The sequence below is a fragment of the Chroicocephalus ridibundus genome, chromosome 2, assembly GCF_963924245.1.
Source record: "Chroicocephalus ridibundus chromosome 2, bChrRid1.1, whole genome shotgun sequence".
NCBI lineage: Eukaryota > Metazoa > Chordata > Aves > Charadriiformes > Laridae > Chroicocephalus > Chroicocephalus ridibundus.
Genome location: NC_086285.1, coordinates 123,660,417 through 123,687,685, shown reverse-complemented (window position 1 = coordinate 123,687,685; position 27,269 = coordinate 123,660,417). Strand labels below are relative to the sequence as shown.

Below are 27,269 nucleotides of genomic sequence, written 5' to 3'. Positions count from 1 at the left end.
CTAGAAACTACTAGGAACGTGGCTGTAACATAAGAACTCTGTCCTCCTTAAACAAAGATCAATATACATATTTTTAATTACTTTTTCCAGCATTCACTCTCAAAGCAATGCCTAGGAAAATGCATGAGCATAATCCTAATTATGAATTTACATACTGAAAAAAAACCCACATTTACATTCATTTAAAGGCACACACACCCTCAGATGTTACTCCTACAACTTACACGCATCACATCTGGGAAACCTAGGACAAAATCCTCGCATTCCAACACTGCCTTCTCCCCCCAAAGACGGAGCAGGTAATTTTAGTGCTGGGCAGCTCGAAGGGACCACCGGAGCTAGCCACCGGGCAGGCTCACCACTCGGGCGAGGCTTTTCTTTTGAGGACTTACCCAACGGCAGCCTCGAGGAGGAGGAGGAGGAGGAGACCGAGCTATGACATTTCCCCATTCACACGGCAGCAAACCTCCCAGCACAGCCTCTTCACCACACCATCTATATGTAAAGAAGAAGAAAAAGGGAGGCAGGGCAGGGATGCCAGCTGCCCGTGAGGAGAGAGCGGCCGCTGGGGGGGATCACGCGCCGCCGCAGAAGGTTCTAGCAGGGGGCGGGGCTGAGGAGGCCGGGCCCTGAGGGGGCGGGAAGGCGGGAACCTGCGGGTCCGGGGCGAGCGCTGTGGAGGTTGTTGTCGGCCGCAGGGAGCGAGGGATTGGGACTGTCGGAAGGCAAAGCTCCGGAGGAGGTTTGGTTTGTAGCCTTTTACTCAGGGGTATTTCTGGTCGTGATGGTCATCTTAGTGGGTCTCACGAAATCCAGTTTTGAGGCCTGGGGGGTGCTTGCCTGAAGGAGGAGGTGGAGCTGACGATGCTGCTTCTCAGGAGCCGGGGGTGGTTTTGTGGGCTCTTCTGGGGCGCTGCCACTGCTGTACTGTGCTGCCATGACTCAGGCTCCAGCTCTCCTTCGACCGCTCTCAGCATCTGCCACACCACCAGGCTTACGCTGTGGTAGTAAAAATTTGATAGCTGTTGTTCTCTTTCTCTTCTCATACTCTTCAGACAGAGTTCACTGGGTGTATCATTGAGCCCAAGAAAGAAGTGAAAGAATCAAATCAGAGGATAACATGGACTGAAGAACTTGTAGAAATGGGTGCTAACTTAAATGTCCGTGTTTTTAATTCAGCTGGGTTGTGATGTTTTTGTGCTATACACGTGTTCTGAGTACACTGTAAGCAGGTAGCTTCATCAGTGAATGCAGCTCTGGTCTGGTTTCTCTGTTCTAATTCTGAAATGGCTGCATAGTATGGTGGTGTACAAATCTAAAAAAGGCAAGCTCTCAAATTTTCATACGGACCTAAATTGTCCGATGCTAAACATACACTGAATTTCAGAGAGTTCCGTGTACCTGAAACCTCTAATCTTTGAACATCGCAGCCAAAAGTATTTTTCAGATCACTATATAACCAGTTTTTTGGGCCTTTTTCTGTTTTGTTTGTTTGGAGGAGGTTATTGTTCTTGAAACTTCTCTATTCTGGAGAAATTCTTATTTAGTGAGTAGATGTTATGTTCCTTAGTAAAATCCACAGGATGTAGGAATCTTAATCTTCTTGAATCTTCTTCTAAATTAGGGAAATCTTCGTGACTCCCATCTCTGTTAACTTTTGGACCAAAACTGAAAGATGGATAAAAATCTGAAAGATAAATAAATCGTGCAGTGTTTTGTGGAAGGCGATGTTCCTCTAAAGGAACATGAGGAAAATGCTGTATGTGCTGTTTAATGATAGCCTATTAGCCAGGTGGCCTGCACAGAGCTCAAGGCATAACCAGCACACATTCTCTCCTTTCTGGAGTTACAGGGAATGTGGAGAAAACTGGGATTGTTACAGTAGTGATTTAGAAGACAAAGGTTGCAAATCCATTTGGATTCAGGCATAGTCAATCTCACTGCTTTTGTAACAGATTTTTTTTACTATTATTAAACACTTTGTTTGGAAGGGGTATCTGAATCTGGATAGCATATAAAGTGAGTAATACAGTTTTTCTGTATTGCCATCTTAGTTAGTTCAAGGAGGGCATGGTACATGAACCCTATGAGGCTGAAACTTTTTTGAAACCATTATGGTAGAGATATCGGGTCTTCCAAAAAAATCAGAGAAGGAAGTTGTGATGTGAATACAGCCATTTTCCTAAAAAACGAACCAAAATGCATAATTGTATTAACACATTACTTACCGTTTTCCCATTTGGAAACATAATGAAATCTCTGCATATCTGGAAGCCTTTTGATTATCTGGACAGCAATTTAAAGCCCATTGATCTTTTTAGAGAAAGAGAATGATAACTCAGATGTCTTGCTCAGTACTTGCAACTTTGCTCTCAAGTATGGGATGTTATGAGTTGAAATCATGATGGTGATTTTTGTGTGGTCCATGTAGAGATCCCAAAGAGCAGCACAAAAGGATAATCTGGTCTCCCTCTGAGCTGAGATCATTGTCTCCTTAGCACTAGGGTAACTTAAATGCCAAAATGGTAAATACACACAAAGAATGTTATGGTTTTCTACTTCTTAGAAAAGCAGCGTATTTAATATGAATTACTTTGGGCCCTTGCAAGCTGCTGTTGTGGCTGCTAATGCTGATTGAAGTTACTTAGGTTGTCTGGGTAAGCTGTTTCCAATGTTGATTCTTTGATCGGTATTACAGCGTTTTGTACCTTCTAGGTAGACCACTAATTTTCTTCGAACAAGGTAATAGCAGCGGCAAATATTACTAAAAGTAGGAAATTTTTCTACATTGTTTTTTGATGAGTTTCTTTATTTTTGTTGGTTAGTTGTTGGGGTTGGTTTTTAGCATGGTTTTGTCATGTGGTTTTGGGTACAAAATGATGAATGGTGGTAAAATGGAGACAAAATGTTGTGAACAATCAATGAAATCTTCATCAACAACTGAAGTTTTATTCTTATTGTGGCCATTAAGAACAGAAGTAGTTCTGGGAGGAGGTTTCTTTTCACTGACGGACCTGCTGTGTGGCTTTTTGTGTGATTCACAGTACAATTTTTTTTTGGTTTGTTTAGTTTGCCCCAAAGGAGGGTGTTGATTTTGTTCCCTAATTCCATATTTTGATACTGATTTTCCATGAAATTATTCCTGAGGTCCAGAACACATTTCCTTTGATGCTTTAAATACAGATTTGGGTACAGAACTGGAGACATATATTTGTTTAATTTTAATGATAAAGCTATCAACTTGAAGGTTAGGCTATTTAAAAGAATGAATTAAACGTACTGTAGCCGTCCATAGGATATTTTGTCACTGCTTAATTTATAGTTAGTTCTGGGTTTTAAGTAAATTTTGTTTTTAAGTAAATTTTCCTCTACTTGCTGTGTTAAAGCCCTAAGACTACCAGTGCTTAGTAACAAATTAAAAAGTTTAGGCAGCAGTACTTGCCATTTTGTGTGCAGTTGTAAGCCTGTTTGGGGCTCCCCTTAATTAAGCCCTGTAGATGTGCTTTACCATTCAAAAGCTGGCATGATGAAACCCTGTTCCTGTCTGGGATGTGTTCGTACAAGCCTAATGCAAATACAATTAGAAGGGTTCTGTTTGTTTTATAATATAGGTGTTTTTAAGATTTTTGCTTGCTTTATTTTATGAGAGTGTGAAATCATAAAGAGTTATTTTCTTTTTCGTCTCTAAATGCTACTTTCAAAGAAAGATGACTCTAGTACAAAACTTCTAATAACAGGAAACATTGGACACCGTACATTCTTTGTGTTTTCTGACTCTGATCTTGCAGAGCAAGCACTGAACAGAATTTTCACTGCTGTTTCATTATAGCCATGATTTTTATTTTTTTTTTACATTTTAATTATGTATTCTTGATTTTTATATGTATGTGTGAGTGTCTGTGTCTGTCGGTCTAGTGGGAGGTGTCCCTGCCCATGGCAGAAGGGTTGGAGCTGGCTGATCTTTAAGGTCCCTTCCAGCCTAAACCATTCTATGATGTAGTGATATAGTCACACCTTAAAAATTCCTGAGAAATAAAGATAGATAATGTGAACTATTACTTTGTTTCCCATTGTTCTGTTTGCCTGGGTGCTTTTTTTTTTCCCTTTATATAACCTGGGCCCAGAACTCCATTGCACCAGAGAAAGAACTGGAAGAACTCTACCTATTCAGTCACATCTATTATATTGTAAAATCTGGAAATGAGTAAAGTCATTTAGCTGATTCTCTTCAACCTAGGGATTATAAATAGGAAAAATCTGTTTTAGAAAAACATAATCTTTATATCCATATTTCTCTAAACAGTCGTAATTGTTTGGTGCGAACATAAATCTACAGTTGCTTGGAAACACAGACCTTCTGTTGTCCAGATGCAGCTTAGCTGAATAAAACACATGCTGTTACATCAAGGAGTCCAGGTTTCGTGTTAGGCAAAATTCCCACTAAGGCTGTCAAAAGCAGTGTACTTTAAGAAAGACCAAATTGTTTCTGCATTTCACTGAAAAGTTGTGTTCTGTTATTGCCTACCATAAACTTCGGTAGGGGATTAGAACATGAGCAGTGGAGTCTGATTGCCCAGCTACCAGTGTGATACTTGGATAAAAAACAAATCGATTTCTGGTAGAAAGTTTTGTTTGAACTTGAGACAGCAGATCAAATTTCAGTATCATTTGTTGTGTTGTTCTGTCAGTGAGAAAGACGAAAGTACCAAGTGACAGTAAACAGAAAGTATAAGTCACAGGGGGAATTAGCTCAAATGGTAGAGCGCTCGCTTAGCATGCGAGAGGTAGCGGGATCGATGCCCGCATTCTCCATTTTCTACTTCTAAGTGTAACTTTTTCTTGCCACTGTGAACTATACTTCATTTATTCGGTTACCAGTTGTAATTTTTTTGCTGTTTTGGAAAAGAACAGCTTGTAAACTTCTGTTTTGTCTAAAGTTAGGGTAATTGCCTGCACAGAAACGAAAGAAATTCCTGTTGATGGGTTTTAAGGAATGAAACAATAGCGCACCGACAGATACCACCGTTTTTTCTGATTTTTGGCTGTGATATAGTTTTAGTGCTCTGTATATACTACCTTAGGTTGTGGGGTTTTTTTAAATTTAGATGTATTTTTCTGTGGCAGTTTTGTAAGCATTAAAATTAATCAATTTTAAAAAGCACATGCTCAATAGTGCATAGAAATAGAATATTTTCAGTTGTTAATGTTGATCAAAGATGAGCATTTTTTTTTTTAAAGTGCAAATTATTTTCTTATATGGAGTTGAAGAAGAAATTGAGTGAAACTGTGAGAAATTGAATGTCAGTTGAAACTCGGCTTAGGAACAAGTCTGTCATGCCCATTCTAGCTTCAACAAGTGCAAGGGAGCTGGAGAGACAGAAATTCTATAGTGAGCTGGTGATTATATAGACAACACATACTTTTACTTCTTATAGACAATTTCTCTAACTTTTAATATAATTAAAAGCTAAAAAAATATAAAAAATGCTCACATTAACATTCAGCACACTTGTAAGGGACAGAAGTTAATTTTATTTCATGTATTACAGAATAACAACCTTAGTTTTTCTGTTTCATTTTCAGAGAGCTCACAAGTGTAGTCTGCTAATTGAGATTTTTGTTTTGTTTTTGTTGCTGTATGAAATGGTGTATATTACTAGCTATGTATATTTTCTTTCAGAAACCTGAACAGTTTATGGAAGAAAATCTTACATTACCATACATACTCACTCTCAAAACACTGGAGAATGCGGGCATCGATCCCGCTACCTCTCGCATGCTAAGCGAGCGCTCTACCATTTGAGCTAATTCCCCTTGCTTTGTGACATCAAGGGCAGATTTACTTCTGCTGAATCATACCTTGGCCGCTTTCGATGTAATTACTTTGTTGAGTCAGTCTGCTTGTTTAATAACACTGAATCATCATTGTATTTATGTGGAAAGCCTGTTAGTGTAAAAGAATACTCACTTGACGCATGAGAAGCAGTAGTACTGATGCATTTTCTGCTATGTTACTTTGATAAAACAGTACTTACTTTCCTGAACAAAACCTCCTCTAGTGTTTATTCGGGAAGGAGAACTATTTTTTTCTTTTTTGCCTCTCTTAAAATGCAGATACCAAAATACTTGTAAATCTAGAAAGTATACTGTTAGAAGTCATTGAAGGGCAATAAGATTTTTCTTCACTGTGTTTTTCAAATCTCTTTATTTTCTTTTCCAACTTTATTTTCTAATTAGCTGTATGTAAATGAGAAATATAATAGCTTAAAAGTTCGTATTTATTGTAGTTTGTGGAGAGAAAGCATTTATTTATACCTTCCTAAGTTATATCCTAGATACTTCTACATTTTTGTATTGACTTTGATGATTCAGTTAAAATTGTATTGCATCTTAAATATATGGGTGTTTTTATTTATTTATATATTTATTTTTTATATATATATATAAATAAATATAAATAAAAGTTCCTAAAAACACTTCAGAAATGTAAAAATTCAAGTGTAGTCGTACTAAATGACATTGCTGTAAGAAGCACATTGACAAAGCTCTAGTCACAGGTTATTAAATCAGGGAACTTTCTGGGTTTAAAGAACAAAAATGTAGTTTACAGTGAGAGTGGTTACACTGATACACTATTAAACAACAAAGACAATGAAAATGGCATAATGAAAGATTTCTCACTTGCTGTTTAAATGCAGAAAAGTAAGTTCTGCTAGTGAAGTAAAACGTGTGCAGTAATGCAACAATGCATGTGCTGGTGGTTTTCTGTAATGGATTTAACTTACTGGATTGACAGCCTCTAGTCAAAAGAAAATAAATTACAAAATTAAGCATCAGCTAGTTACAACTTGTCTAAAGTTACTACTTCAAATCTAGCACAATCCAGATGTGCCCAAGATGTGAAACTAAAACCCTAGTATCGCTGCAAATATTCTCTTAGAATTTAATTATTCTCCTGCCTTACCTCAATCTCTGCACAACAATAAATGAGGATTTGTTCTTACTGTTTCTTGCAATATATTGTAACTGACTTTATCTACTTCACTGGAGTAAATTGTAGGGGAAAAACAAACATACAAAAGTGGTTTCAGTCCTTCTCACAGGCATATCGTAGTCTCAGTGATGGCTCACTGCACCCTGGGATCTTTCCCATATCATGTTTCACAAGGTTCAGCTCTATGTACAGTTTTGTTTATCTATCCTGTGCAGTCTGTGCCAGTATGAAAATGGCAGATTACCTCTCCCTATTTTTACCTCAGTCTGCTGCCACTGAAAAGGCCTAAAGCTTGCACAGTTTAGCTCACAGAAAAACAGTTTATTTGATGCTAAAGTCAGATAAGGGTGAGGAAAGACCTCTTCAATAGTACTATTTTCAGTGATTAAAGTGCGTATTTTGTATAATCAACAGCCTGTTGTTTTGTGATCTTGAATTTGTTGTGATGGCTAAGTTTTCATGTAAGATGGTGAGTAAAACTTTCTAATTTCTCCACTCGATTGGGAGAACTTCCTTACCTATGTGGCTGAAAATAACCTGACCTTCTTAATTCAATTTTTTCATTTCTCTAGGGTATTTCAGCTGTGAAGGCTTTGTGTCCGCATACTTTCATTTAACACAGATCACTTCAATGCATCTCTCTGGCAATGCTAATGTAAACTGATACCAGCTAATTTAATCAGGTTTGTCTTTTGCTTTCTAGATGGTCATCTTAGGGAACGTCTCTCCAAGCTGCTCCACTGCATTGTCGCTGATGTGACTTGCCTCAACACAGAAAAAGCAGCTGCCCTCTTCAAAGAAGGATAAATCTAGTGTGAGTTGGGTGGCACTGAATGGCTGCAGGTCGTTTGTCATGCAAGTTAGCAGTAGGAAGTGCCTTATCACATTACTCAGGGAGTTTGTCATCTTGGACGAAAAAAAATACAAGCTCAAGGTCAAATGCTAGTAAGTGTTCTGAACAACTGCCCTGGGGTTACCACACATGGTAAAGGAACAGATTTTGAAAAGGGAAGATAGTTTGTGTTTGTGGTTGTTAAACTCTACAGTTACAGGATAAAATAGTGTACTATGGGGGGAATTAGCTCAAATGGTAGAGCGCTCGCTTAGCATGCGAGAGGTAGCGGGATCGATGCCCGCATTCTCCACTGTATATTTTGTTTGTGGTGGGAGAAAAAACAGTTCACTACGAAAGACATTTTCATGTATCAAACTGAAATTTTGAAGTGAAATAAGCTCTTAGTTTTTAGATGTGCGTAGTTCGTTGCTTAAATGCTGCCATATGTTTGACTAGAATAAATTAAGATAATTACTCATATTTTGAAAAGAAATAAATAGAAACTGACTTTTTGGGGGGAGAAAATCAAATGCTGCAAAGTACTTCCTCTCAGGAATTGCAAGTAATAAATTTTAATTTTATACATGTCTTTTCTGGTTTGTCTTGTTTCTTACTACTTCATTTGGAAAATGTTAAATTAAATAGTAAGAATTCATTATCTGACACCTGTTTTGGAATTGCAGTTGAATGTGTTTTCATTTGTGAATGGACAGACCAGTACAAAACAGAAAATTGTATTACATGTGTGGAACTGCAGATTTTAAATCTGCCTTCAAGATCAGAATTTTGTGATGCCTATTAACAATAAGAGGAGGGGGAATTAGCTCAAATGGTAGAGCGCTCGCTTAGCATGCGAGAGGTAGCGGGATCGATGCCCGCATTCTCCAGTGTTTTGTTAAACAGGAATTGTTATACCTAGAAGTAGAAACTACCAAAACAGAATATGTAACTGTTTTGGTAAAATGTTAATTTTGTTTTAATTGGGAAGACTGATTTCCTTCCTTCCCTCCCCCCTCCCTCCCAAAATCAGGCTTATATAACTGTATATGTCAATCCTCTGTCATAACTGTTAACTCTTCTTGGCCAGTTTCAGTCCAATTTGGCAGAAAGAGAATTCTGCAATATAGTGTTTTTCCAGGTTTTATGAAAAACAATGGATGAATGACAGTTAGAGACCTGAATCAGCATGTCTTTTCTCCTCTTGTCCAACCAGCATACAGTTTGATCAGACAGTGGAAAATAGAAGCTTAGGAATGCTTGTTCTTCCCCACCTGCCCATTCTGGTCCCTGTCCAGAAATATAGGATCTTCTTTTCATTTACGATCTTTGTGAAGCCATTTTATGAACTGCATCAGTCAATTCAAGTTTAAGGGTAAAAGTCATCACTTCTTTGCCCCCAGGTCTGTATCCTAGAAAGCACGCTACAGCTCCTGTGTCTTTTAGCTATGGCCTGTGTGCAGGTTATAATTGAGCTCCTTAGCCTTCTCTCCGACTTCTGTTTTCGCAGAGCTGCTTTAAAGAGGCTAATGCCTGCCACACTTATGTAGAGCTTCAGAGATAACCTTGACCATCTAATTGATTCACTGACTTCCCCTAACATCTTACTAGTTTCTTCTGATCCTTCTCCAGGTGTTGTGTGCTTCTTTGTGGTGCACTTACCCCTGGCCCTTCTAGAAGCAGCTGCATAGCAAGTGCAGCTTTTTAGATCTTAGTGACGAGTGCTGCTAAATCTGCTGTGTCTTGAGTGTTAACTAAGCACTTTACAGTGTGCAGAAAGGCTTACTGATTTCCTCACATCTTCCCTCTGTTCATGGTTGAGCAAGAAAATGTGCATGAAACTAGCAAAACACTGCTATTATTCCACTTCTTGGGTGTGTCTCCTTGTACTTTGGAGGCTGAAACTTTCCCCTTGAACTCTTGGGCATACCTAAAAAAGTGTGTACCAGTCTTAGTGACTACTTCCAATGTGATCAGTAGACAGAAGATGCCTGGAACTGTCATACTTAAATGCCTTCCTTCTGATGACAGCCTGGGATGTGCTTACACCTACTGTGTACACAGTTATTTTCAGCAGGGTTGTTCTCAGTGCACACTGTGTTGATATTGGGTTCTTCTCCCACCAACATCCTTTACTAAACCTGCTCCATAAAAAATATTCCTGATCATTGTCTTTGATGTGTGATTTCTTACCTCATCAGCTGTTGAAAGGAGCATGGACAAAGATAACTTACACATCTTGTCTCTCAGGAATATCTAATGATGAGTCTTTTCAGACAAAGAATACTTTTCCTTCTTTTAGGATGACCACTGAGTATTCCCAGATCTCTTCAAATAAGTGAATAGAATGATTTTTTATTTTTTTTCCTCTTCATGAAGTGAAGGCACAGTACACAGTTTGGAATGTTTCTCGGTAACATCTATCTTCAAGTTTTGCTGAATGGATTATGCTTGTTGCACTTAGATAAAACAGCCGAGGGAGGTCTACATAGCATTATATTTTGCTATAAAAAATCACCAGTACCAGACACTTGGCAACATTATTGTTTATCCCAGGGGAAATAGCTTACCTATTGGGGTCATTCCCACATTTGCAATTAAAATGCTGTTAAGCCTGCTTTAGCTTCCTGATCAGCCTGGGGCTGCTCTTTTCAATTATTGAGAGGAAGCCGAGAACAATAAGGAAGTATTTAGATGGATTTCTACAGCTAGCCCCTGTATTGCTGAGAAGCTGTATCAGGCCTATAATGATGTTTACTTTGTACTCATTTGTTTATATTGATTTCAGTTTGGTTTGAGTGTTTATTTACCGTGTAGATTCTATGAGAGACTCTTCTAATAAGGGTCACAGAGGCAATTATTTTTTAAAAGTATGGACAGGAACTGTGTAATCCTGGTATGTAGCTGTTACACAGTGATGGAACGCTAGTAGAACTGTGAACCAAGCAGATGTTGCCAAGACTGCTTACCTAGAAAGATACTGTAAGGAGATGCCCGATTAATGAAAAAAATTGTCTATATAGTGTCCTTAGAGCCTCATTGTTACTGAATACAAGCTTAAGAGCTTAATGGGTGTTCTTTACACATGGAAAGATGGTCTAAGAGCCAGCTGGATGATGGAGGTGCCTCTCCTTTCTTCATCTTCCCACCCACGTGTACAAATATTGAAAAGCAAAGGTAAAGTACTGTGTGACTAAAGCGGAGGTAAGGTCATAAATACCAACGCAGGTACCCAGCCTAGCTTTACTATATTGTTTGAGGTTGGAGGCTCAGCTCACTTGATTGACATTATATGCCCGGATACTGAGGCTCAATTCTCTCTGGCTTTAAATTGAGGATGTAGTAATGTGCAATTATGCTCTGGAATGGTATTTGCATTCTCCTGGTTCACTGGAAAGCACTGGAAAGTGCTCCTAAGAACTAGAACGAGGAATTAAATCTTCCCTGGCTCCTAGCTCAGTAAGCTTGTGCCAGCCATTTCTTCATTGGGTGAGAAATGCCAGACTCCGAGGGGTGTGTTGTGGTTACTTCTTTTGGGGATGAGAGAAGGAAATGACACTTGAGTATACAGCATTGGGCAGTATGAAAGACTATGACAAGAAAAAATAATTTTCAGAACAGCTTTTTTTTTTTTTGGTGTCTGAGGTGTCCATCCAGGGTGTCAACCACACCATGTAGCTTGGTGTTGTCAGCAGACTTGCTGAGGGTGCACTCAGTCCCACTGTCCATGTCGCCAACATAGGTATTAAACAGCACCAGTCCCAGTACTGACCCCTGAGGAATGTCACTTGTCACTGCTTGCCACTTGAGCATCAAGCCGTTGACGCAGCAATTTGAGTGTGATCATCCAGCCAATTCCTTATCCACTGAGTGGATAAATTGATGTCTCTCCAATTTAGATACAAGGATGTCATGTGGGACAGTGTCAAATGCTTTGCACAAGTCCAGGTAGATGACGTCAGTTGCTCTTCCCTTATCCACCAACGCTGTAATGCTGTCGTAGAAGGCCACCACATTTGTCGGGCATGATTTGCCCCTAGTGAAGCCATGTTGGGTGTCATCAGTCATCTTGTTATTTTCCATGTGCCTTAGCAGAATTTCCAGGAGGATGTGCTCCATGATCTTGCCAGGCACAGAGAGGAGACTGACCAGCCTGTAGTTCTCCAGGTTTTACTTTTTTCCATTTTTAGAAATGGGGGGTATGTTTCCCCTTTTCCATTCAGTGGGAACTTCACCAGACTGCCACAACTTCTCAAATATGATGGATGGTGGCTTAGCAGTTTCATTTGCCAGTTCCCTCAGCACCCATGGATGAATCTCATCAGGTCCCATGGACTTAGGAACCTTCATGTTCCTTAAATGGTTTCAAACCTGATCTCCTACAGAGGCCGGTACCTCAGTCTCCCAGTCCCTGCCTTTGCCCTCTGTGACTTGGGCAGTGTGTTTAGAGCACTTGCTGGTGAAGACCAAGGCATAAAAGTCATCAAGCACCTCAGCCTTCTCCACATCCCAGGTGACCAGGTCTCCTGTTTCCTTACGGAAAGGGTCCACATTTTCCCTCGTCTTCCTTTTATCACTAACCTGCCTATAGAAGCTTTTGTTTTTCTTGATGTCCCTGGATGAATTTAATTCTATGTGGGCTTCAGCTTTCCTAACCTAATCCCTGGCTGCTCAGATAATTTCTCTGTATTCCTCCTAAGCTACCTGTCCTTGCTTCCACCCCCTGTACGCATCCTTTTCAATTTTGAGTTTCTCCGGGAGCTCCTTGTTCATCCATGCAGGCCTCCTGGCATTTTTGCCCACCTTCCTCTTTGTTGGGATGCATCGCTCCTGAGCTTGGAGGAGGTGACTCTTGAATACTAACCAGCTTTCTTGAGCCCCCCTTCCCTCCAGGGCTTTATTCCACCAAGCAGATTCCTGAAGAGGCTAAAGTCTGCTCTCCTGAAGTCCAGGGTGGCGAGTTTACTGTACACCCTCCTTGCTGCCCTGAGGATCTTCAACTCCACTATTTCATGCTCACTGCAGCCAAGGCTGCCCTTGAGCTTCACATTCCCCACCAGCCGCTCCTTACTGGTGAGAACAAGCTCTCCTTTGTAGCTTCTCTATCAATCATTTGCAGAAATAAGTGACTTCTTATAAAGTTCTTTTCATAGTAACGAATACAATGCTCTTGTTTTCCTTATCACTTTGGAGTCCAGAGATGCCAGTCACAAGGAGAGTCTGGTTGTGCTTATTGTATAGACAAGCTGTACTGTCAAAACCTTCCAACCCACAATTAACTAGCTTTTTGGTTTTGAGCATTAAATAATACAAGCTGGTGCCAGGCTGTCTGTAAACATTATGCTGAAGAGGCATGGATGACAGCTTCCATATTGACTGTCAGTTTACCTCACAGATGATGAATCCTATGTTTTTTAAGTAAACTATGCATGTATTTTTACAAGACTGCATGTGGTCTTGCCAAGTCAGGAAAAAAAAAAAATACAAAATGCTTACTTTCTTCAGTCTGTAGTGCTGTATCCAGGCAGCAAGTTACATAGCAGCTCTAATTATGAAATTACATACACTGCAAAAATGGGATACAATCACCTCCCTGATCAGCTATTTGGCATGCAATTTTCAGTGTGCTTTCTTCTTTTCCCGAGATAATCCTGGAAGTCTTAGGGCCTTCTAGGAAGATAAAACCGTGATTCCAGACTGACTGCCAAAAATAAGACTGAAGTTTGATGAGGCCAACTAGAACGTAGTCTTACAGAGTACATTATCTCAGTTATGATGAGCAGGGGATAATCTTGACAGATGTTTCTCACTTAGGAGTTTATGCCTCTTCCTACTGAAGCACCTAACATAACGGGATAACTAGGATTGAGTCACTTTCTAATCAAATCTGTGCTTGCAGAGAGATGACATAGCAGCTTTGAAACCAATAGCAGTGGTAGCAAAAGACATTTTTTAGTCTGTCTTGTACTGATGCCCTGCCCACCCTGAGTAACCAATGACTGCAGGAAAACGGAGGGTACCATTCAATTTCACTTCACCAGCAGCTTCTCTTTATAGTGTTAGTTTCCAAGACAGCAGATCACTTCAACTATGGTCTGTCAAAGTGACATTACAAATAATTTCTGCCAGTAGACCTGTAACTTTTTTTATGCCTTTTGTAGAATGTATAGAAGACTTTAATGCCTTTCTTCTGTATCATTTCCGGTGCTAAGAATATCAAGTTTCTGGCAGGAATGCTTTCGCCTGGTTGCATATTCCAGTCTTTAAGTGACTTGAGTTTTTTAAATGAACTTAATTGTAACTACGAGCAGCATAGGGTAAATACAGTAGTAAATTATGATATACAGTTTGAAACTATTACACAGGGTAAGGAAAATAGTCTAAGGAAGTTACTTTTATCTTACTTTTGCTTTGTGTACATTTCAAATTAACATAGGGATGGTTAAGATCTTTTAATCAGTGGGGTTTTTTTAACCAGAAGACTGTTTACAAGCACTTCCATTCTGTATTTACTTAATTAGAGTGGCACTTGCAGTCCTTGCTTACCTAGAAACCAAAAAACCACTACAGACTGAAAACAAGTCATCTCTTATCAGCTACTACCTACAGACTTTAAGAGCCCCCTAGTGGGATTATTCTGCAAGTAACCTTGTACACACTAAATACAGTAAGTCCTAATGAGCATTTTATTTTAAAAACCAAAACCAACCCCCCAAAAACTAGAAGATGGTGAATTAAGAGTCATCTTGAATTGGAAGGGAGCCAAAATCCATTTTACACAAAAACAGTAAGAGTACTAATTTCATCTTAAAAGGGTTAAGTGAGCAGTTGAGATAAGTCTGGTGCTGTCTGCACTGAAGTGAATTAGGGAACTGTTCTGCTAGCTCAGCCGTGAAAACAATAGCAGCTATTGACATGCAATGGCTGAGAGCATCTGCCCTGCCTTGAAGGAAGGAAGATTCTCCAGTCATGTGCTACAGGACCTTGTTCTTTCTGGACTGATTACATGAGATTACACTGAAGGTGGGTAACAGTTTATCCAGTCATGCTTAAATGTGTAGTAAGAAAATTTGGTTTCAAGTAGAATCTATCTATCTGCCTTTTTTACATTGAGGATACTACCAATGTACACTCAAGTATAAACAAAAAAAGGCACAAAGCTCCTTTCTGCTCCCACAGAGCTTACTAAAAATTGCAGAATTCTAGACTGAAAAGTGCCCAGCACAGGATATGTTCTTTTTCACTAGAAATGAATGCTAAAGCCCCTTTTTAAGTCCAGTAACTTTATTTCAGATTACAGCAGTACTAACAGTCAAACTGCATTTAGTAAAAAGTAATTTAAGATGAATTTTTACAATTCAATTTGAAATACATACAACATCGTTAGCATGTTCTACAAAACCTCATAAAAATACGTGGCACAGCATATTAGTAATTACATTTAGCTAAAATGTAAATAGCATTATTCAGCTGAGGATTTTTTTTAGGTCCTTCGTAATCTTTTGTGCTGACAGAAGTGCCACTTAATTGTCACTACACTTGTCATAGCAAATGATAGTCCCAAATCTTAAAAATCTTACAGATTGGCAATATAGTAAGGCAAAGTAAAGCCCTGAGAGTTGGCTTACAAGGAAAGGCTGTGCTTGTTATAGCAAATGATAGTCCCAAATCTTGAAGATCTTGCAGACTGACATTATCTTAAGTAAGGCGAAGTAAAGCCGTGACAGCTGGCTTGTAAGGAAGGGCTAACTTACAGCAGTCTAACAGTCTTTCCAGTCACAGTCAAGAAGTCATCATCAGCCAAGGCACGAAGCGCTTCTTCAAACATTTCCTTAGTGACAGCCTGAAAGAAAAGTAGTAAATTAAGTAAAAATTAGGCGGGGGAGAGGGGAAATACTTTAAAGGCTGTAAAAATGCCTTCCTTCCTACTGATTTTCTTCATAGGTTTTTTAAGCTTTAGTATGTCCTTTTCATAATTCATAATGTGGCCTGAAACCCTAAAGCTGCGTTTGCTATTTCAGAAGCCAGAATAAACTAATGTACAGTAAAGATTTAGCTCATTTATCCATAGAATTAGCTTTCTGGTCACGTCAGCTGAAAAAGGTAGTGTCTCCCTTTCCCCTCCATAATGCGATTTGAGAACAAGGTAATGTTGACTTGGAAAACCACCATGCTTTTAAAGTTAATGAAAATGTAAAAACAAAGCAGGAAACTTACTGTATCTGACTGTGCTCGGAGATCATCAAAAAGCTGTTGGTATTTCAAAGCTGGTGTTTTACCCTTTGACTGGATAAGTTTCCTTAAGGCTTGAGCCAACTCCTCTTTCCGCTTACGAGCTGTTGCACTCATTCCTTATAAAGGAAAGAGAACACCTTTTAGAAATAAACTAAGGAGGACAGGCTAAGTTATGTTTAAAAATTACATAATTTATACGTTTAAAAATTTATATAAAAATATATACAAAAGCCCAACAGCATCCCAGCTTTATCACTATGGAAACAAACCTGTAGTGAGAATGGAAATGTCCACAATTCCGGTCCTTGGATCAGTAGCAGACTGTTTCAGTGCTTCCCGATGGAGGCGTTTTGCTTCTTCTACATCAATTGTTTCAACTTTCTCAGAAAAGCGTACTTTAGCATGCGCTTCTGCCAGTCGGATCAGAGACTCAAGTTGTCGAGGATATGCAGAAACCATTCCCCTGCCACTACCAATCTTCCTCATGTCCACGTATGCCTGTCAAGAGAGTCATTAAGTATTTCAGTGAATCCTGTTATTTCTAATATTTTTCAGAGTCCCCTTTATCCCTCGTCTTTTATTTCAGAATATAAGCAATTCTGGCAAGCTGTTCCAAACACTATTTATGCTCATATCCCTTCAGAGTTCTTCTGCAATGCAGGATAACCACATCACGTTTATACATTTACCTTATAAAGCAATGAAGCCATGACAATGAGTCAATTTTTAAATCCCTTTAAAAACTTAGGACTAGTCTTACATAATAGTGCTTGTGTCTGTACTGACACATTTCATTTCAGTAGAATTTTATGCTTTTATTAATGTGATAGAACCAAAACCAACACATCTGAAAGCTAACAATCAGAGGGCAGAATGACTTTTGTACTGATTGCTCTCTCCTTTATAAATGCTGGTGATTTTTAGAGACGTTTGAAGAGTCTTATAGAAAAGTTATACATAAATAGGATGTATATTGGAACATTACTAACAGCTACTCCTTTACCTCAATAAGGGCTTGACTTGCTTCTTCACTTAACCTAGGATTTATGTAACTACGAGCATATGCAATGTAATCCCTCAATACTGCCATGTCCATGTATTCTTCCTCCATCTTTTCTTCACTTTGGTAGTACAGTGAAACCAAATGGCGAGCAAGACGTCTGTCATAAGCTTCATCACGTGGATCCAACATTAAAAAGATCAAGTCAAATCTGAACAGCATAAGAATCCAGTATTAGTACGTATACTTCCCTGCCATTTAAAGTAGTTTGATTGAGGGTTTTTGATTTACAAGTAGAGGAGTTATCTGACTGTTAACTTCCTACTCTAAGTAGGAGTTGCTCTATTACACTGAAAAGATAATTTTTCTGGAATTACGAAAGTACAGAACAGCACAGTGGATTTGTTTTCATCCTATAGATCTGAAACTTTGAAAGTGACATACATTCTGCTCTGCTAAAACTCAAGATCCCGTGTTCAAGGATGACAGTTTTTGTTTTCTAAAACAACAAAAACCCTCCACACGTATACCAAATACACAGGAACAAACTTGCTGTTAAAGAAAGTGCCCCAAAAGGCAGCAGGACATACCTATATGGTTATTTTATGCATTTAAAATCCCTAAGTAAATAAATACATGTATAAATAAAAAAGCACCTGTGATTTAATCCTGAAAAAAAAAGATTTCTAATTTTACAAACGATATATTCAACTACGCTTAACTATAGGCAGACATTTTAGCCAGCCCATCATGTATTTTCCTAAGCTTAAATCCAGTAAGTGATGGAACTGAGATGCTGCTCAAGCCTAGTTTCATTCAGTACACCCTGTACTAAGGTACCATTTGTCACTAAATGGCAAAATTAAGCAGGTATTAATTAAAACCTAAACTGTAAGTGTCCCCAGAATATCCAGTGTATCAGTGCACTCCAAATCTCCAGCTACTGTTGGAATTCCTCACAAGATGCAACTGCAGCACAAAGACAGTTCAGTTTTAGATCAGCAGATGCTAAATGTTGCTCTAACGGCTACCAGCCAAAAGGCTAGCACTGTCACCTCCCCAGCTGAATTTTACAGAACATGAAACAGTCACAGATCTTCAGAGAGAAAGAGATCCTACAGATCTCATCAGATCTTCTGTTCAAGGTCAATATGTGAATACGAAAAGGCAGTTCTCTGCTCACGCAGAAGCTGTAAGAACTGCATTTAAAATAAATGCTACACAAGTTTTCCACTACGCTACAAAGAACACAATTGTTCTGCTCTACTGTATTTAATCATTTTCACAAGGGGAAGTATAGCATCTCATAAAAATGAGACATGCAAGTGGGAGCTGAGTACCTTGACAACAGTGTATGAGGAAGCTGGATATTTTCAATAGTTGTCTTTTTCGGATTCCACTGTGATTCTATAGGGTTAGCTGCTGCTAGGATAGATGTACGAGCATTCAGTTGGCAAATAATTCCAGCCTGTCAAAACAAAAAACATTTCTGAAACCAGCTGCAACTATGTGCCACCAAACCCCCTCCCCCCTGCTGAATGAGACCAGCGGTGTTATTAAATGGGCTCTGTAGTAAAAAAACTGCATTGCAAAAACCTTTCAGAGCCAAGCAAGACCAAAACAATAAGGAAATACTACGGCTTCCTAAAAAAGCTGCATTCTTTTGTAAATGAGTTGTTATATAATTTAGGATTGATCCACTAACAACAACAGAAAAGTAAAATCCTTTGTTCTTCTGGTAACTTTTTGGTTTCATCTGCCTAACTGATACCATGCGTAGTGCAGAGAACCTGGAATTAAAGAGGGACTTACCTTTGCAATGGAGAGAGTCTGTTGTTCCATTACTTCATGTAGTACTGATCTTGTGCTTTCATTCATTTTATCAAACTCATCAATGCAGCAAATGCCATTGTCACTAAGTACTAGAGCACCTGTCTGAAGAACCAGTTGCCGTGTTTCTGGATCCTTCATCACATACGCAGTAAGACCAACTGCACTTGAGCCTTTGCCAGATGTATACTGGCCTCGAGGAACCAGGTTATACACATACTGGAGCAGCTGTGATTTACTAGTACCAGGATCACCACAGAGAAGAATGTTGATCTCGGCGCGAAAATTGCCTCTTCCCGTGTGAGTAAAATCCTTTCTTGATCCCCCAAAAAGCTGAAGCAGAATACCCTACAAAAATATTCTCTTTTAAGAATCAAAGCATCACCTCTTGTATAGTTAACAGAGCAAATCCAACTGCTGAACAGAAACATCTAATGAACTGAAACTGCTAAATTAACTCAGACATACAAGAAAACACTTCAAACTTTTTAGAAGTCTTTAAAAGGGTTCATTCTTTATAGATATCCTCAACTCCAGTTAATTACAGACATATAAGTAAACTGCTAGGTCCTACAAACTCACCTTGTAATTACAGTTTCAAATTAGAGTTGTTCCAAATCTATTCCAAAATTCCCAGTACTTTTCCCCCCCCCCCCCAGCATCATATATATAATAGGTAGTTAGGTAGTTAATGAAAAAAAGTGACAGTCAGTGACAATGACAGCTGGAAACAGCAAGGAAAAGAGCAAGGAAAACTGTACACTACTTCATGTAAAGCCTTGGCACAATTTCTTACAGCACAGAAACCTTGCAGAGGCATGGAATGAGCTATTTGTATTAGTCCCGTTCTCATTCACTTACAAGAACTTGCAGAGGTCAGTAGAACCTGTGCGGTAGTTACAAGAAGCATGACCTGCCCCGTTTTATTTTCCTCAAGGCCCCTGAGTATTGATGCTCCAATACATACGGGCTTCAAGCACTTTCAATTTTGTATGTTGTGAACAGATTTTGGTCAGAACCTGAAAATCTCCCTTGTTGAAGGATCCCTAGCTTTTCTCAACTCCACCCACTATAGTTGATGTGCCTTATTAGCGTGGTGAGGAGGTAATGACAAATGGAATTGTCATTATTGTGTTTCCATTTCAGCAGGAAATCATTATATGGTTTTGAGTTCAACTTTTAGCCATTTCAGAAACTTGGGAACTATGATAATGTACAAATCTATTTAAAAAAAAAAAACAAAACAAAACAAAACCAAAAAAGGAATATACTTGAAGTTTGGTGTCTGACATTACCTTGAGACACACTACTGACTGTAGTTTTTGCAATGATAAAGTTCTAGTACCTCGGTTGAACATTTTATTGGAACAGTCCCTTCTTGGACACATCTAAGTAATTGTTTTAACATCCGGTAAGCCAAAGTCAATCACACGTCATTTTAAAGCTACTGTTCTCTTGTGGATGCCTCTTTTCAGCAATCATTTACTGTGTTATAGCTACTTATTTTTCTTTGATCACCCATAATCTGAACATTCAAGAAGTGTTCAAGATGCATCCTGCATTTACATTTTCCCAGTTCTGCTGCTTTCCTACCTTTTCAGTATCTTCCCTCTGATTAACACTCCTTAATACCATGAAAAGACTTATGATACACTTATAACCAACTCCATCCTGACAAGACCATGGAGTTTTAAGACTGCTCAAGATACATTTTTTTGAATTTTGAAGCCTCAAGTCATTTTTATACCAAACACTAATTACCAAATTAATTGCGTATAAGTACATTTCTTTCAAGAGAAATACAGAATCTGATTTACCTTTTTGATATCTTCATGCTCATAGATACTTGGAGCCAGTGCTGAAGAAAGTCTGTCATATATGTCTGCTTTTTTAGAAAGCTCTTTTAGAATTTCCACACGTTCCTCTGTAAACATTTTTTGCTCCGTTTCCTCATCAACACCATGCAGGCGTTTTGCATCTGTCTTGCGATAGTGTATGACATCAATGTGGGTCTTATAGACAGATTTTACGTTGCTGACCCTTGGATTAACTCGAATTGGGACTGCCCTGTAGATACCTAAATACAGTTTTTAAATCACAGCATTAGATATAAAGAAATATAAGAATTCCAGAACTTGAAAATTTTACATTCTCCCTTGAAAATTCACCTTTCAAAACAGCCTAAATACTTTAGTCAGTTTATTTCCCAGTACCAGTAAGTCACGTAGAACTCAATGGAACATATTTCAAGTCATCTACACCCTATTTTTGCAGGTATATACATGTTTAACATGCCTATCACAGGTGTTCTCAACAAGGAAAATGCTGAAGCATTTTTGAAAAAAATTAAGGCTTGATGCTTTTGAAAGTCCTGCTGCGCTGTCAGCATTTCCTCCATTTTTGGTGCCAAATTTAATAGATTTCTAATGTATCTGTAACAGCTAGCAGTACAGCAGTTGTTTTAAAGCAAAGCGGTTTATAAAAATGTGGTTGCTGTATCACAAGACTTATTCTATGTTACCACTCTCCTGACAGCAGCCGCTATTTAAGATACTGCCTCTTCCTCACCAACATTCTCAGAATGACTGAACTGTCAAGGTCACAAGGGACGTCTGGTGATTGTCTAGTCCAATCATGGGCCCTAACTGTTATCAACTAGAACAGGTTGCTAAAGGCCACGTACAGTCACGTTTTGAGTATCTCTAAGGATCGAGACTCCACACAGCCTCTCCAGGCAACTTGTGCCAGGGCTTGACCACTCAAGCAGTAAAAAAATTCTTATGTTTAACTGGAATTTCCTGTATTTCAGCTTGTGCCCACTGCCTGCCACTGGGCACCACTAAGAAGAGTCTGGCTCTATCTTCTTGACCCCACTACCACCCACACCCCACATCAGGAATTTATGAACACACTGGTAAGATCCCCTTGGGCCTTCTCTCCTGAGGCTGAGCAGTCCCTCCCAGCTTTCTCAGCCTTTCCAGAGGCTCCAGTTACCATCATGGCCCTTTGCTGAATTCACTCCAGTATGTTCACGTCTCCCTTGTCGGGCGACAGCCCAGAACTAGACCCAATATTCCAAGTGTGGCCTCACCAGTGCTGAATAGAGGGGGAAGGATCGCCTGCCTCCACCTGCTGGCAACTCTTCTAATGCACCCCAGGAAGCTGTTAGCACCACAGTCATGAGGTCTATCAATCACTGCTTCCGTCCAGTTTTGGTTTTGTCTGCAAGTTTGCTGAGGGTCCACTCTGTCCCATCATACAGGTCATTAGTGAAGATATCAGCATTTGGCCCCAGTATTGACCCCTAGGGTACACTGATGGTGACCAACCTCCATCTGGACTTTGTACCACTGATCATAATGCTTTCAGCCCAGAAGCTCTGCCAGTTAATTCCATGTCACTGTCCACTTATCCAACCCATACACCATGAGTTTTCCTGTGAGGATGTTATGGGAGACAGTGATGAAAGCCTTGCTTAAAGTCAAGATAAACAACATCCACTGCTCCAGTCACCTCACTGTAAAGGCTGTTATCTACTGTAAATCCGTGCTGACTACACCTAATTCCCTTCTCCTTCATAAGGTTAAAAATAGTTACCAGGATTATTGGCGCTATCACCTTCCCAGGGATGAAGTTGACTGGCCTGTAGTTCCCCAGGTCTCCTCCTTGCCTAGGAGTGACATTGGCTTTCTTACAATATCTTAACCAGTCACCATGACTTTTCAAAGGCCATTGAGTGGCCTTGCAAAGACAGTGGCCAGCTCCCTCAGCACTTGCAGGTGCGTCCCATCAGGTCCCTTTACAGACAGTTAAGATCAGTGAAAAAGGAGGGTGCAAATACTCAAACCAAATTTTACCTGTGACATTAACTCTGTCACCTGGCTGAACTTTATCAACAAGGTCATTGTGAGCAAATAGCGCAACAGTATGCGGTGTCTGTCCAGCCGGCATATCTTCAGGAGACTCCTGCAGTTTGATCTAGCAAAAAACACTTAAAAGTTTTAGTTTCAGAAAAGCAAAAGTTTTCCACAGAGCATACAATAGAATCTTGCATTAGCAGTCTTAAGCATCATTTTGAATCAGGAACATTGCTCAAGAACAAGATACCCCCACCCAAACAGCAAAAATGATTGCTAATAGAAAGATTTGATGCAAATGAGAATTCTGCTGGTATGGTTCAAACGCTGTTACAGACAAGGCTCATCCAGTCCAGACAGAGACAGACATGCTATATATAACGGAGCTTCCATGTAGACACATTAAGATGCGTACAGACTTCATTTCCTCCTTATGTCTTCTCCAAAGTTTCGCTAAGTTGTTTCACCCATTTTCACGTTCCAAAACGCGTTTCCCTTTTTAAAACCTTCAGCTTCAAGATTAATGCTACTGATGATATTAGGAGGGGCGCGAGAGCAAAAACTAGAAACCGTTTTCATTTTAGCCACTACCTAAGCACAACATACCATCTGTTTGTCAGAGAACATGGAGCGATTGTGAATCAGTGCCATACTGTGCGTTGTGTTACAGTTCTTGCATACTGATGGTTCAGCAATCCTGCCACGATCGATTTCCACTCTGGTGGTGAAAGCGCAAACCTGGCATTTAAAGAATGCTTCCTGCATCTCAGGAATTAACTGGGAGCTTCTGATGACCATACCGCTGATGGTGATAAGTTGATCAATATCTACAAAATATAGAGACTCATGTCATCGCTTTGTACTCTTAAAATTTAAATGACCTTCAAATTTCATGTTATGTTTGGTTTTAGGTGATAGGTGGGCTTTTGGTTAGGTATTAGTATTTTGTATAAGACAAAGCATAAATGCGTAGTACAAGTATTCTAATTTACAGAAGCGTTTATATAAAAGAAAGAATCCTTCACATTTGCAGAACTAAGAACATCAGTAGCTGGTGCCAGGAAGGACTTCCTTTATGGATAGACTATTCTGCATTTGGGCTGTAAAGCATTTGCTTCTGAAACAGACTTACATAAGGAAAGGCATTGATTTGGATGGACCACAAGTACACTTTTACACAGCCTTCTTGTAATTCTATGTTAAGTCGGCAAGTTTATAGAAATCCTTAAGATTCTTTTCTAACACGGTAATCAGAAGTTTACCTTCGGGGTTTAGACTTCTCATATTCCTAGTCTTCAGTGCATTGTATGGCCTTACTTGAATTTGATGTTCTAATATTGAATCAGGGTAACGATCAAAAAAGATCTCATTGGCAGCCATGTCAAATGTTGGGATGACTTCCTGTATAAAATTGTTAGAAATAGTTGAGCTTACACATTAAATAAAAATAAAAATCATAGAATGAAGTATTTTTGCATGAAGCATTTTATGTGCTGCTGATCAGCCAGGAATGACTAAAAGTTATGCCAGCTAAGCATTTTCCTACGTAACAGAAAACTTGCTGTTTAGATCAGATTTATTAATTTGAGTATTGCAAAGGAGGGGGAAGTACAAGACTCTGGACATGGCAGTTTATCAGCTAGTTTTCCATGCATGAGGTACCCAGTGTAACATCTACAATGAACTACTATGAAACAAGACATTTTACGGTAAGTAAAATAAAGAAGCCAGAGATTACACTGACCATACAAACTACACATTGCATTTAAACAAACATATTAAGAGCCGTAAATATGAAAAGGGCACTTGAAAGCCAGAAAGCGCACCACTTCACCTGAGGATAGCAGATCAGTTGCCTGTAAAGATTTTCATCAAATGATCGTAGATGGTCACAATTTACATTCAGGAATGGTTCCCCAACCATGTTAATCTGCAAGATATTTGAAAAGAAATCTTTACTCAATGGCACACAAGACTAAAAAAGAAAAGTTGGATTTGGCTGTGATGCAAGTACCTCTTCAAGCCGTTGCATGTAGCGTGGCTCGTTAAGATCCAAGCCAATGTCTTCATCCTCTTTAGCCAGCGGATCAATGAAGCGCTGAAGGAATCTCTGAATGCCCAAGGTAACAAGGAGACAGAAGGGAAAGATGAGCAGAATTTAGTAGTACAAACACCTTCTTTGTATCAGATTCCACTAATGTTTGTTTAACTCAAACTAGCTTTTCATTTAAAAAAGGAAAAAAACAAGTTGTTAACCTACCTGGAATTTTTCTTTGCACGAGGCTACGTTAACATCGGTTCCCCAAATAACAAGCTTCTGTCCAAGAGATTGCTCGGTTGCTACTACATCCTCAGCTGGCTGCGGGGAAATAAATGAAGCATATGCAAACACGCCTATAGTCTTTAAAAAGAAGTTGTCTGATACGAGATCTGAGACGTCTACCTACCCCATCTGAGTGTAAATCAACTTGTCGGGCTTTACGGACAGAGCCGAGATCCGGCCTCTGCCTAACCGGAGTTCCTCGTACACCACTTCGTGGGGTACCCTCTACCCTGGAGCTGGGTGTGCCGTACGTCAGCGGGGAGCTGATGTCGAAGTCAAGGGGAATAGCTATAAAAAAAACAAAAATTCACAATTATAAAGACATTTTACATTTAGAGCAAACTAAAACTCAGCCCCTGCATTTGTCTTGTCATTCTTTTCACTCTGCTGTCATGAGTAGCACCCATCAGTTCCAGTGTCTTGTTAAAACAGAAATAATAAAAATGTCGCAAGTCTAGCCAGAACTTTTCTTTGCATCAACATCTCTTCTGAAAGATCCCAAGCTCCAGTAAAGCTTTGCTAGAAAGTTTTAAAGTGGTGCTGCATTTAAAACTGCATTGGTCTTCAAGCATAAAAAGTCAAAACTTATCATTTTAGATTAAACATTTCTCAGTATTTTTGAGGCAGTACAACAAGCGACAGGGCAATTACCAGCTATCACAATTAAGAACAAGCCTATTCATAAAAGCAAGAAAGGCTTTTTATAGCAATCAAACTAATTCTTTCTGCCCTAGTAATTTTACTCATTTTATTCTTTCTAGAAACACACAAGAGAGTAAAGTATAATCCGTGATATGTGCTCCCAGCACAATTTGAAGCTAAAGCAGCAGATCTGCACTCCTGACACCCACAACGCTCCTGCGCTAAACTCGAATGACAAACTTGAGGCAAAACCCAGTTTTTTTCCTCGCATGTTTTCCAGCCGGATCCATTCTCCCGCTCGCTCCACAGCGGCACCGAGAACCCGCACCCCACACACACACACCCCGGGGGCGCATCGCCGCAGGCCGGAGCCGAGGTCGGGGCCAACCCCAGTCACCGTCGCTGCTGCCCGGGCGGCCGCGGAGCTGCCCGAACTCCCCCGCCCCCCGCCCCCGTACCGGAGTGGCGGAACTGCGGGGGGCTGGAGAAGAGAGCGTCGGGGGCGGCGGGGCTCTGCGCGCCGGCGGCCGGGGAGGTGGGCATGGGCTGCAGCTCGCCGGTGGAGGTGGAGTCGTCCGTCCTGCGCTTCTGCGATGGAGGAGACCGAGCATCTTGCGCTGCAAGACACAAAGCGGAGCCAGCGTTTAAAACCGTCGCGCGGCCGCCGAGGATGCGGGCCCGGAGGACACCCCGGGGCAGAGGGACGGCCAGAGCCTGCCAAGCAGCCGGCGCCCACCGGCCCCTACCCAGCCGGGAAGCCATAGGCTATCTCCGGCTCCGGCCGCCTCCCCACCTCGTCCCCAAAGCACTTACGGGTCGGGGGGTTGCTGCCCCGGCCGCGCTTCCCGCGGCGGCGGCTGGGGGTGGAGGCAGGCGACGACATGGCGCTGCTCCGGCTCCCACGGCGGTCCTACCTAGGAGGGGGACGGCAAGAAGAGCGCGGGCTGCAGGCGCTCCGCCAGCGGCCGAGCCCCGAGCCCAAACCGGCGGCTTCCCTCTCTGTTCCCACCCCCGCCGCCGAGATAGAGAAGGGGGCAGCAACTGGCCCCGACGAACCGTCCCTCCGCGTCCCAGCACCTCTGCCACCCCGAGCAGACCCCGAACACTCCGCGCCAAGCTGGGCGGCGTGCGCGCGCTCTCGCGGGCTTTCTGGCCAATGGGTAGGGGCGATCGCAACGGCAGCGCCCAACCCATGCAGAAAGGGGGGAGTGCTGGGGAACGGAGAAGGAAAGGAGGAAGGAGGTGAACCCTCCGGGCCCCCGAGGGGAGGGTCGCGGCCTGTTTGAGCCGCTGCGGTACGGAAACGGTATACTGCTAGCCATCCTTGCGCTACGGGACGGAGGATGTCCCCATCAACGGCACATCCTCCCCCCAGCCCAAAGTGGAACCGCCTGCACCTGACCGAATTTCGCGGCAAAACTAGTCCTGCGGTCGGGCAGGGAGGTCGGAGCAGCCTATTCCCCGCGAGGGGGGGGGGGAGAGAAACTGTACGTGCGTGTACTGAGCCGATCCTACGGCAAGAGACACACAGATGCTCCCAAATCCTCTTCCCTGTC

General features: G+C 40.8%; 1 protein-coding gene and 4 non-coding genes across 6 annotated transcripts; 3 read left to right on the top strand and 2 right to left on the bottom strand.

The window, feature by feature from the left end:
* Positions 1-4,739: 4,739 nt before the first annotated feature.
* On the top strand, positions 4,740-4,812 carry TRNAA-AGC (transfer RNA alanine (anticodon AGC)). Its single transcript has one exon. It is a non-coding gene; the product is annotated as a tRNA-Ala (tRNA).
* Positions 4,813-5,741: 929 nt separating this feature from the next.
* Positions 5,742-5,814, bottom strand: TRNAA-AGC (transfer RNA alanine (anticodon AGC)). The gene has a single exon. It is a non-coding gene; the product is annotated as a tRNA-Ala (tRNA).
* A 2,252-nt stretch (positions 5,815-8,066) lies between these two features.
* TRNAA-AGC (transfer RNA alanine (anticodon AGC)) lies at positions 8,067-8,139 on the top strand. Its single transcript has one exon. It is a non-coding gene; the product is annotated as a tRNA-Ala (tRNA).
* A 504-nt stretch (positions 8,140-8,643) lies between these two features.
* TRNAA-AGC (transfer RNA alanine (anticodon AGC)) lies at positions 8,644-8,716 on the top strand. The gene has a single exon. It is a non-coding gene; the product is annotated as a tRNA-Ala (tRNA).
* A 6,389-nt stretch (positions 8,717-15,105) lies between these two features.
* Positions 15,106-26,897, bottom strand: MCM4 (minichromosome maintenance complex component 4). 2 transcript variants are annotated; one of them, XM_063326839.1, is made up of 17 exons: positions 26,791-26,897; positions 26,527-26,627; positions 26,172-26,330; positions 25,196-25,359; positions 25,009-25,107; positions 24,763-24,858; positions 24,583-24,678; positions 24,011-24,149; positions 23,355-23,575; positions 22,749-22,869; positions 20,709-20,968; positions 18,874-19,239; positions 18,402-18,529; positions 17,065-17,272; positions 16,331-16,559; positions 16,044-16,177; positions 15,106-15,669 (listed from the first exon to the last, which is right to left on the bottom strand). In XM_063326839.1, exons 2-17 carry the CDS (start codon positions 26,594-26,596, stop codon positions 15,577-15,579), a joined length of 2,583 nt encoding a protein of 860 aa, XP_063182909.1. In that variant the 5' UTR covers positions 26,597-26,627; positions 26,791-26,897; the 3' UTR covers positions 15,106-15,576. The 2 variants fall into 2 exon arrangements, with proteins under 2 accessions (XP_063182909.1, XP_063182910.1); XM_063326840.1 differs by having other exon boundaries at positions 26,723-26,843.
* Between the last annotated feature and the right edge of the window lie 372 nt (positions 26,898-27,269).